Source organism: Brugia malayi (genome assembly GCF_000002995.4).
Source record: "Brugia malayi strain FR3 genome assembly, contig: Bm_v4_ChrX_scaffold_001, whole genome shotgun sequence".
Classification (NCBI taxonomy): Eukaryota; Metazoa; Nematoda; class Chromadorea; order Rhabditida; family Onchocercidae; genus Brugia; species Brugia malayi.
Window position 1 is genome coordinate 22,349,508 of NW_025062479.1, and position 12,968 is coordinate 22,362,475.

Sequence of the window (12,968 nt, forward strand, 5' to 3'; positions counted from 1 at the left end):
GGTTAGTTTCCCTAATACTTCAATTTTTTTTTTTTTATTTTTTATCAAGAAAAAGTAAAAGTGAATTTTTTTTTTTTAATTTTTAAAAATAATCAATTAATTGTTTCTTGCTCGATATTATTCATAAATCTTTTTTTTTCCGATAAAAAAATAAAAGAAATTTTTTTTTTTTTTTTTTTTTGCATTAAATCTTTGTATGAATTATGTAATAATAAGACTATGAGTCATTCTTTAGTTGATTTAAAAAATAAAAATATAAAAAATATTAGAAATGTTAGAAATTTCAATTGTAAAACGAAACTTTACCAAAGTATTATTCAATTTAATTAATTTCTGCAATGAAAGTTTGCTTTAAAGTAAACTTTTAAAGTTTAAAGTTAACATAAAATGTCAAAAAAAGTCAATAAAATGTCAGCAGATCAAGTGTAATGCAAATAAAAGTAATCAATTAAGTTCAATAAATGTTCATTTTTAAATGAATTGTATTTTTCCAGCATTTGCAGATTTTAATTGAAACAGAATTAATAAAAATTAAATCGTTTTTAATATTTAATTTATTAAAACTTTTAAAACCTGTCGAAATTTCTTAAGTAAACCTATCTAGAATTGTGACTAAAATTAATTTTAATATTTAAAAAATAATTGAAATCAATTATACTTACAGATTTAATTAATTTCTGCAATGAAAATTTGCTCAAAAGTTAACTTTTAAAGTTTAAAGTTAATATAAATTTCAAAAATAGTAAATAAAATGTCAGCAGATCAACTAAGATGTAAATGAATGTAATCAATTAAGTTCAAAAAACATTCATTTTTAAATGAATTATATTTTTCTAGCATTGGCAGAATTCAATTAAAACAAGATTTAGAAAAACTTTTTTAAATTTTCAATGTAAAAATTAATTGAGTTTGCAATTACAAATGATTTCAATCAGCTCATATTTTGTTAAGGATTATTAAGATTTTATGCAAAAAAAAAAAGTTTTAGAAATTGACTTCAAAGCAAATTTTCAATGTAAAAATTAATTGAGTTTGCAATTACAAATGACTTCAATTATCATTTAAAAATGAACATTTATTGAACTTAATTGATTACTTTTATTTGCATTACACTTGATCTGCTGACATTTTATTGACTTTTTTGACATTTTATGTTAACTTTAAACTTTAAAAGTTTACTTTGAAGCAAACTTTCATTGCAGAAATTAATTAAATTGAATAATACTTTGGTTTACAATTGAAATTTCTAACATTTCTAATATTTTTTATATTTTTATTTTTTAAATCAACTAAAGAATGACTCATAGTCTTATTATTACATAATTCATTCAAAGATTTAATGCAAAAAAAAAAAAAAAAAAAAATTTCTTTTATTTTTAATCGGAAAAAAAAAAGATTTATGAATAATACAGAGCAAGAAACAATTAATTGATTATTTTTAAAAATTAAAAAAAAAAAAAAATCACTTTTACTTTTTCTTGATAAAAAATAAAAAAAAAAAAATTGAAGTATTAGGGAAACTAACCGGTGAATCAAGTAATTCATAAAGCCATTGAATTGTTTCAATATGAGCTATGATACCATTCATATTATCCACGTACAACATCACTTGACCTAATGCTACAATTAAACGCACGTGTACGTTTGACATTGAAATAATATTAAAGCAACTTAAAATTCAAAGATCAAATTTATTCATCTTTTTCACACTCGCCCAGATTCTCTTCAATTTATTCTATTCTATTAAATCCAAAATATTTTTGACATTTTATGCTAACTTTAAACTTTAAATGTTAACTTTAAAGCAAACTTTCATTGCAGAAATTAATTAAATCTGCAAGTATAATTGATTTCAATTATTTTTAAAATATAAAAATTAATTTTAGCCACAATTCTAGATAGGGTTACTTAAGAAATTTCGACAGTTTTTAAAAGTTTTAATAAATTAAATATTAAAAACGTTTTAATTTCTAATAATAATAATAATAATAATAATAATAATAATAATAATAATAATAATAATGATAATAATATTGATAATTAATAATAATAATAATGATAGCAGCAATAACAATAATAATAATAACAATAATAATAATATAGAAACTGATTCATTTGAAAAGAGACTCGAGATGAAAAAACATACATATGCGATTAAAACATTATGAAGTATTATACAAAACTATCAAAACCGATTAGAAAAGGAAATGAAACAAACAATATTCTATGTCTTCTCAAAAATTACTGCCTTTACTAGGACTAGGAACCGGATCATCTTCTTTAAAATCAATGAAATTGAACGTTTTTCTTAGCATTTTCAATTGCGCTATTTTCAAAACAAAAAGATAATAATGCCTTATGGATGAAATTGTTTTATACCAAGCCTTCAGCGGTAACACAAGACAAATCATAGTATTCTAGCGAAACCAAGAAAAATTTAGCAAACCACGCCGAAACCCTGGGTTCATAATTGGTTTGCTAAAATTGTGATGTATTGGTGGATGACAATGTTTGCTATTTGCGTTACGAAACCATGATTATTGCGAAAATTAGCATCTCCATATGCCAAACATTTTCATATACGCTATCAATATAAATAGAGTTTGGGACTAAATTAAAATGAGGAAATAAAGTGGTTAGAAATTCATTTTTGACATTGGAAATTAGTCATAATTACCAATTAGCAGTAAATCGCCGTGAAAATTATTCATTTTGTATCAATTTTTATTACTTGAACAAGGGAAGAAACAAAAAATTTGGCTTATTGAATTACTTGATTCACCGGTTAGTTTCCCTAATACTTCAATTTTTTTTTTTTATTTTTTATCAAGAAAAAGTAAAAGTGAATTTTTTTTTTTAATTTTTAAAAATAATCAATTAATTGTTTCTTGCTCGATATTATTCATAAATCTTTTTTTTTCCGAAAAAAAATAAAAGAAATTTTTTTTTTTTTTTTTTTTGCATTAAATCTTTGTATGAATTATGTAATAATAAGACTATGAGTCATTCTTTAGTTGATTAAAAAATAAAAATATAAAAAATATTAGAAATGTTAGAAATTTCAATTGTAAAACGAAACTTTACCAAAGTATTATTCAATTTAATTAATTTCTGCAATGAAAGTTTGCTTTAAAGTAAACTTTTAAAGTTTAAAGTTAACATAAAATGTCAAAAAAGTCAATAAAATGTCAGCAGATCAAGTGTAATGCAAATAAAAGTAATCAATTAAGTTCAATAAATGTTCATTTTTAAATGAATTGTATTTTTCCAGCATTTGCAGATTTTAATTGAAACAGAATTAATAAAAATTAAATCGTTTTTAATATTTAATTTATTAAAACTTTTAAAAACTGTCGAAATTTCTTAAGTAACCCTATCTAGAATTGTGGCTAAAATTAATTTTTATATTTTAAAAATAATTGAAATCAATTATACTTGCAGATTTAATTAATTTCTGCAATGAAAGTTTGCTTTAAAGTTAACATTTAAAGTTTAAAGTTAGCATAAAATGTCAAAAATATTTTGGATTTAATAGAATAGAATAATTGAAGAGAATCTGGGCGAGTGTGAAAAAGATGAATAAATTTGATCTTTGAATTTTAAGTTGCTTTAATATTATTTCAATGTCAAACGTACACGTGCGTTTAATTGTAGCATTAGGTCAAGTGATGTTGTACGTGGATAATATGAATGGTATCATAGCTCATATTGAAACAATTCAATGGCTTTATGAATTACTTGATTCACCGGTTAGTTTCCCTAATACTTCAATTTTTTTTTTTTTTTATTTTTTATCAAGAAAAAGTAAAAGTGAATTTTTTTTTTTTTAATTTTTAAAAATAATCAATTAATTGTTTCTTGCTCTGTATTATTCATAAATCTTTTTTTTTCCGATTAAAAATAAAAGAAATTTTTTTTTTTTTTTTTTTTTGCATTAAATCTTTGTATGAATTATGTAATAATAAGACTATGAGTCATTCTTTAGTTGATTTAAAAAATAAAAATATAAAAAATATTAGAAATGTTAGAAATTTCAATTGTAAAACGAAACTTTACCAAAGTATTATTCAATTTAATTAATTTCTGCAATGAAAGTTTGCTTTAAAGTAAACTTTTAAAGTTTAAAGTTAACATAAAATGTCAAAAAAAGTCAATAAAATGTCAGCAGATCAAGTGTAATGCAAATAAAAGTAATCAATTAAGTTCAATAAATGTTCATTTTTAAATGAATTGTATTTTTCCAGCATTTGCAGATTTTAATTGAAACAGAATTAATAAAAATTAAATCGTTTTTAATATTTAATTTATTAAAACTTTTAAAAACTGTCGAAATTTCTTAAGTAACCCTATCTAGAATTGTGGCTAAAATTAATTTTTATATTTTAAAAATAATTGAAATCAATTATACTTGCAGATTTAATTAATTTCTGCAATGAAAGTTTGCTTTAAAGTTAACATTTAAAGTTTAAAGTTAGCATAAAATGTCAAAAATATTTTGGATTTAATAGAATAGAATAAATTGAAGAGAATCTGGGCGAGTGTGAAAAAGATGAATAAATTTGATCTTTGAATTTTAAGTTGCTTTAATATTATTTCAATGTCAAACGTACACGTGCGTTTAATTGTAGCATTAGGTCAAGTGATGTTGTACGTGGATAATATGAATGGTATCATAGCTCATATTGAAACAATTCAATGGCTTTATGAATTACTTGATTCACCGGTTAGTTTCCCTAATACTTCAATTTTTTTTTTTTTATTTTTTATCAAGAAAAAGTAAAAGTGATTTTTTTTTTTTTTAATTTTTAAAAATAATCAATTAATTGTTTCTTGCTCTGTATTATTCATAAATCTTTTTTTTTTCCGATTAAAAATAAAAGAAATTTTTTTTTTTTTTTTTTTTTTTTGCATTAAATCTTTGAATGAATTATGTAATAATAAGACTATGAGTCATTCTTTAGTTGATTTAAAAAATAAAAATATAAAAAATATTAGAAATGTTAGAAATTTCAATTGTAAACCAAAGTATTATTCAATTTAATTAATTTCTGCAATGAAAGTTTGCTTCAAAGTAAACTTTTAAAGTTTAAAGTTAACATAAAATGTCAAAAAAAGTCAATAAAATGTCAGCAGATCAAGTGTAATGCAAATAAAAGTAATCAATTAAGTTCAATAAATGTTCATTTTTAAATGATAATTGAAGTCATTTGTAATTGCAAACTCAATTAATTTTTACATTGAAAATTTGCTTTGAAGTCAATTTCTAAAACTTTTTTTTTTTGCATAAAATCTTAATAATCCTTAACAAAATATGAGCTGATTGAAATCATTTGTAATTGCAAACTCAATTAATTTTTACATTGAAAATTTAAAAAAGTTTTTCTAAATCTTGTTTTAATTGAATTCTGCCAATGCTAGAAAAATATAATTCATTTAAAAATGAATGTTTTTTGAACTTAATTGATTACATTCATTTACATCTTAGTTGATCTGCTGACATTTTATTTACTATTTTTGAAATTTATATTAACTTTAAACTTTAAAAGTTAACTTTTGAGCAAATTTTCATTGCAGAAATTAATTAAATCTGTAAGTATAATTGATTTCAATTATTTTTTAAGTATTAAAATTAATTTCAGTCACAATTCTAGATAGGTTTACTTAAGAAATTTCGACAGGTTTTAAAAGTTTTAATAAATTAAATATTAAAAACGATTTAATTTTTATTAATTCTGTTTCAATTAAAATCTGCAAATGCTGGAAAAATACAATTCATTTAAAAATGAACATTTATTGAACTTAATTGATTACTTTTATTTGCATTACACTTGATCTGCTGACATTTTATTGACTTTTTTTGACATTTTATGTTAACTTTAAACTTTAAAAGTTTACTTTAAAGCAAACTTTCATTGCAGAAATTAATTAAATTGAATAATACTTTGGTAAAGTTTCGTTTTACAATTGAAATTTCTAACATTTCTAATATTTTTTATATTTTTATTTTTTAAATCAACTAAAGAATGACTCATAGTCTTATTATTACATAATTCATACAAAGATTTAATGCAAAAAAAAAAAAAAAAAAAAATTTCTTTTATTTTTTTATCGGAAAAAAAAAGATTTATGAATAATATCGAGCAAGAAACAATTAATTGATTATTTTTAAAAATTAAAAAAAAAAAATTCACTTTTACTTTTTCTTGATAAAAAATAAAAAAAAAAAAATTGAAGTATTAGGGAAACTAACCGGTGAATCAAGTAATTCAATAAGCCAAAATTTTTTGTTTCTTCCCTTGTTCAAGTAATAAAAATTGATACAAAATGAATAATTTTCACGGCGATTTACTGCTAATTGGTAATTATGACTAATTTCCAATGTCAAAAATGAATTTCTAACCACTTTATTTCCTCATTTTAATTTAGTCCCAAACTCTATTTATATTGATAGCGTATATGAAAATGTTTGGCATATGGAGATGCTAATTTTCGCAATAATCATGGTTTCGTAACGCAAATAGCAAACATTGTCATCCACCAATACATCACAATTTTAGCAAACCAATTATGAACCCAGGGTTTCGGCGTGGTTTGCTAAATTTTTCTTGGTTTCGCTAGAATACTATGATTTGTCTTGTGTTACCGCTGAAGGCTTGGTATAAAACAATTTCATCCATAAGGCATTATTATCTTTTTGTTTTGAAAATAGCGCAATTGAAAATGCTAAGAAAAACGTTCAATTTCATTGATTTTAAAGAAGATGATCCGGTTCCTAGTCCTAGTAAAGGCAGTAATTTTTGAGAAGACATAGAATATTGTTTGTTTCATTTCCTTTTCTAATCGGTTTTGATAGTTTTGTATAATACTTCATAATGTTTTAATCGCATATGTATGTTTTTTCATCTCGAGTCTCTTTTCAAATGAATCAGTTTCTATATTATTATTATTATTATTATTATTATTATTATTAGTAGTAGTAGTAGTAGCAATAGTATTTGTCAGTTTCGCATAAAATCCTCAAGGGCAAAAAACCAATAAATATATCATCAGGCTAACAATGAAGCGTATAATATCGTCTCTATCAACCATAGTACACGAATTAAATCGAAATATAGACGTGTACAAGTATAAATCAAAAAAAAAGTGACATACACATTTATTTATACAAAATACTATAATAAATATACTCTCTTATATATACATTAATATAGGTGTATAACTTTTTTTCCCAAACAAAACTAATTTCAACGAAACAAAAATTATAGTTATTTAATTGCCGTTCTTTTTAATTCCATTTAATCCATCAAAATCATTAAATGCAAAACATCTTTAATAGACATTTGCTTTAGTAAACAAAATTGCTAACCATAGGTTTTATTCATCGAGATGTATCCTAAATTATTGGTTTAATTGCAAAATTACTACTTAAAATTAACTTAGATTGCGAAAAAAAGATTGCAAAGCAAAAATTTCAATGAAATGACTCATCGTTTGCAATAATTTTAGGACAATGCCTTTTTCTTTAAAAAAAATTTTTATTTAAAGTTTGAAGCTTTTATTTAAAGAAATTAGAAATATTTCGTACAGTGTCTTTATGATTATCTTTTAAGACAATTTCATGCATTTTTTACTCTTATTAGATTGCTTTTGTAGGAGTCAAAAACTTCATTTATTAACAGTTTATCAGTGAATATGCTAAAGAAAGAATGGAATACACGTAAACGGTGATATGATCATATTATCTGGTAAAATTACTTCTGGTAAATTTTTAAACAATTGTTTACAAACAATTGTATTATTATTTAAAAATTGTAAATAATAAAAGATATTGATTCTTAAATAATTGATTATTAGACATATAATATTAAGCTCATTACAACAATATTTTAATGATTGATTGATAAATTATTAGAATTAATAGCAAATCAAATTTTGCTATTAATAATTCATGTAAAAAGAGCAATATAATTATATTTAATAAACAAATTTAATTACATTAAACATTAACTGATTGTAAATTGTTAAACATATGAAAATATTCATAATACTTTTTGTTTAAAATCATTTTGAATTTAATTTTAAAGTAATATCAGTTAACATTATTTTTTTTTTTTTGTTAATTTTAAAATAATATTAGTTAATGCTTGAAGTAATTTTTTAAACTATCAATTACTCAAATTATATTGAAAAATACATTATTGATTGATTTAAATAATACAATTTGAATAATTGATAGTTTTGAAAATTATTTCAAGCATTAATTGATATTGTTTTAAAATTAGCAAAAATGATAAGTAAATAAGCAAATTGAAGTAATTTTTAAAACTATCAATTATTCAAATTGTATTATTTTTTTTGCTAATTTCTAAAATAATATCAGTCAGTGCTTGAAATAATTTTTTAGACTATCAATTACTCAAATTATATTGAAAAATACATTATTGGTTGATTTAAAAAACAAAAATGAATTTTTTGCAACATTCATATGCAAATTTCAAAAAATTATAAAATTTGCAACATTCATATGCAAATTTATTTACTAAGAAAAAAAACTAATTTATTTGATTCAAATTATTGCAACGCATCATTTGCATGCTTCTATCAGATGTGGTACGGCAGATCGCAAGAAGGAGTCCCGCAATTACAACAGCGACTTGCGTTGGATGCTGTATGGGTTGTACCAGGAGATATTCGCAAACAGTATTTGAAGGTTCCAATTAATTTAATTAACCATAATTAATTGCTAAAAAAGCATATTTATATTTATGCATAAAAAAAACAGAAAAATGTGAAAGGAAAAACATATTGAGATTATTTGAGAACATTTTTATACCTGCATTAAATTATTGAGAAATTTCAATGTATTATTATGATTTAAAAAAAAAAGAAATTGATGAAAAAAAAAAAAAGGTTTAAACGTAAAAGAATAAATTTTGCTAAAAAATATTTTAATGATTTATTTGAAATTAAATATTTTCAAAGTTTTTCTTGACTATATTTAACCATTTTTTTTTTATTTTGGTTTTCATTTAAGCATGAATTGCGTGCTGATAGATTAGAAGCTAAAGTATATTTAAAGTGGTCAGCAAATATTGGTATTAAAAATCGAGTAAAAATTGTGCTTGAAAATGGATATTCATGTAATGCACCTGCATGTTTACTTACTGCATTCTCGAATATCTTTCGCAAACTTATTTCAGCACAAGTAAATTTTAATTGAATTAATTAATATTTGTTGTACAAAATTTGTAATTATTTAAATATTTGGTCATTTCCTTTTTTAAAATATATATATATATAATTAAACTAATGAAAGTTAAATAACTTTAAATGGGTAACTATCCTAGAAAGATTATATTTAGGCAACACAGGAAACACTTTCATCGGGTAAAGAAATCACAGTTCATTTAAATGGTATGCCAAATATTACGAATGCCGGTCTCTATAATGTGGTAGCTTTCATTCAAAGTGGACAAATCAAATTTTTAGAAAGTGAATTAGAGAATGTTCTAATAGCAGCTAATGATCTTCAAGTAAGTATATTAAAGTTAACTTAATAATAAAGAATTTAGGAATTAAAATAATGCTTTTTTTAAAAAAAGAAAAAAAAAAAAGATGAAATCAAGAAAGAAACAGTTGACAAAGTCAAATGTATCAAAAATAGGCGAAACGAAGAATTGATAAGCTAATAGGTAATCAAGATAAAACCAATACAGATGGAACAAAATGACTGAATTCTGAAAATATACCTTAACAAAAAATTTTTAAATGATATAGAAAAAAAATTATAGTGATTCAATAGAGGCAAATAATCTTTTTAATAATTAAAATAAATGACAAGCAAATCTTTCTATCCAATAAAATTATAGTTATGATCAGTAGATATGATTGTGTTTGCAGTAAAAAAGTTTTCAGGTGACTTCATTGGTATCATTAATTTGTGAAGAAATGACTGAACGCATATTAGAAAATACATCACCACCAATTTCATTACTTTACTCTGCTATTGCTTGTTTACCTCCGTTTGTTTAATTAATTTTTTCATTTTAAATCATATAATCAGGTGTATATATCAATGTTTACCTGTTTATAGCTTCAAAGCTTCTAGCAGATTTTGTCATCTTTTAATAGAAAAAGAACAAGTCTAATTGCTGCACGAAATTTTGTTATAATCTTGAATGAGACAATAATATTATTCTCAAAAAAAAATTATTTTATCGTAATTTTTTTTTTATCATTAATTTTTATCTTACATTTAGACAATCACAATATCGTAATATGGTTGTTGATGGTGCAGCAATAAAATTTCATGATATTCTGGCAAGCCCAAAATTTTCAGAAGTAAAAAAAAAAAGAAAAGAAATAATTTCTTTTCTATATTTTTTTGTTTTGTTTTTGTTTGTTTTCATTATTATTTCAAAGCAATTAACTAAATGTAAAAATTTTTTTTTTTACATTTAATTAAAGAAAAAAAAAATGGAAAAGTTGCTCAAATTTAAAAGAATTAATATTCTTCTTCTTCTCTCTCTCTCTCTCTCTCTCTCTCTCTCTCTCTCTCTCTCTCCTTTTCCTTTCCTTTTTTTTTAGTTATCATTCGAATTGCTTTACGCACTTATTTCTTCACCAGTATTACAAGGACCTCAATGGGTATTAGAAATTTATGAAGCGATCATATTTTGGCTTCAAAATAATCCTGAACATATTTGTTATGCGTCAGCTCTTTTGGATAATGTTAATTTCAAGGAAATTATTCATGTGGCTGATAATGTTTGCTATTTATTTCCTTCCTATTTGCTTCATTTAATTTTTTTTTTTTTTTTTTAAAAAAAAAACTTGGGATTATAAGGATTATTAAAGAAATGGCAGATAAATTATTCAAATTAAATTTTTATAAATTCGAAAAAAAAAAAATTGTTTTTTTAAAATTTTTCTAGCGTCAAGAAATAATGAAGAAATCATTGGAGGTGCCAGATTTGGGACCAATTGTGCAACTGTTTTTAATGGATGCAGTTTATGCCAAATTTATGGTTTTCACTTGTTTTATTTTTTGAATTTTTTAACAAATATGTCAATTTCATAATATGAAAAGAAAAATTTGCAATCATTTAAATTTGTACATTGCAAATGTTTGCGAAACAAACAAAAAAAAAAAAAAAATCAATTTTATAAGTATATGATTAAAATTAAATATTAAAAATTTAGAATAAAATAGCTACCTAAAATTTAAAAATTATAGGATGGTTTGACGTCACCAGAAAATCGCAATCAACCATTATCATCGCCCATCTATACGGTGTCTGGTGCAGAAAATGCAGTTACACCAACTCCATTAAGAGGAACATTAGGATTAGCACCATCACCTCTTGGATCATATATCATTCCACCTTTTGATTCGGTATCATCTGCAACAACCAGAAGTATTAGTAATGAAACATCCGTATCAGTTAACAAAAATTGGCGTCCAGCTCAACAGCTTCCAATAGGATCTGGTAGTTGTTAACAGTTTTTAAAACAATCTTACGTAATTTACCCAACCTAGGAAAAAACTAGTGATAGTAGACGAGAACTTTGGGCTGAAATTTTAGCTCAACAATCAAAGCATGTCTAAAAGTGGACATGTAACAGGTGAAATGATTCCACTCCAAAGTAGCACTGCTCCCTCAATATTACCACCAAAAAGCTCTCGTGATTCGATTTGTACGGTAATTACAGCACATAATGATCCGGTACTCATCTACTCAAATGTTCCTATTACTACTGCTGCTGCTAGCGATGGTACTGCTGGTGCTATCGGTGGTTGTGCTATCGGTGGTGGTGCTATTGGCGATGGTGCTACTGGTAGCGGTAGGGGTGAACAGGAAAGATCAGGCGCTATCAAAAGCTCTCCAACACTAGAATCAGCTGAAATTCGAACAAGTAGCAGTCAAGAATCGGAATCAAGTTCGAAACGACGACCTAAATTTGAGCAAATCCTATTACGAACTGAACCACCAGGAAGTCGCAAAGAATTACGTAAGAAACGACAGGCACGTGAAAAAACTGACACGAAGTGATTAGAAATGATTTTTTTCATTTTTGTTTTGTTTTGTGAAAAACATTTAAATATATGAATTTAAATGCATATTTCTTGTTTAATTTTAAAATAAAAAAAAAGAAAATAATAAAATGATTAGATTGGAAAAGGTACAAGAAATTAACTTAAATAATGCTTAATTAATTTAAACATTTTCTAAACTGACAATAAATAAATTTAATAATTAAATTATTGCAAGAAAAGACAAAAGCTATTTGTTATCTAAGTGAAAACAAACAACAAAATTAATAAAAAAAAAAAGAAAAACCGATATCATTTTTAATTGATTTTTATTTTAATCTTACTTTTTGAAAATAAAATAAAAGAAAAAAAAATTTTTTTTCTTTATTAAAAAATACAAACTTAATATTAAAACAGAAAATTTGATGCTAAAAGCAAAAAGTTTAATGCCAGTTTTGACACATAATTTTATTTTACATTTACTTCAATTTTATATACTTATTATTATTATTTTTATTGAATAACAATTACGATTTAGAATTGAATTAAATTAACAATTTTTGCATTACAATTTACAATTTTGCAAAATATAAAATTCTACAGCAAAAATATTAAATTGCATTTGAATTACTGAATGAAATTATATTTTATTTAATCAAATTGTTCATTAAACTTACAATCATACAAATAACAGTTGTCTCAGAATTAAATTTAATATAATATTTCATCACATATCGTAAAGTAACTAAAAGTAATATTTTAATTTTAAGTGATAAAGCCCAAATAATTGCGCCCAAAAAATCATTATTATAATTGCATTTTTAATTTTTTCCCATTAACAATTTTGCTCTTAATTTTTTTTTTTTTTTTTCAAATTAAATACCATTTTTTATTATAACCTATCTTCGTCTTTTTTCCATCTTAAATTATATGC

The 12,968-nt window shown here is 23.0% G+C and overlaps 1 protein-coding gene across 1 annotated transcript; it reads left to right on the forward strand.

Moving 5' to 3' along the window:
* Window positions 1-8,605: 8,605 nt before the first annotated feature.
* Window positions 8,606-12,053, forward strand: Bm8382 (Kelch motif family protein; the record flags this gene model as incomplete). The annotated part of the gene is made up of 9 exons (XM_043075769.1): window positions 8,606-8,710; window positions 9,035-9,205; window positions 9,363-9,533; window positions 9,916-10,022; window positions 10,260-10,341; window positions 10,588-10,767; window positions 10,935-11,027; window positions 11,237-11,489; window positions 11,713-12,053. 9 exons carry the CDS (start codon window positions 8,606-8,608, stop codon window positions 12,051-12,053), a joined length of 1,503 nt encoding a protein of 500 aa, XP_042931703.1.
* Window positions 12,054-12,968: the final 915 nt, after the last annotated feature.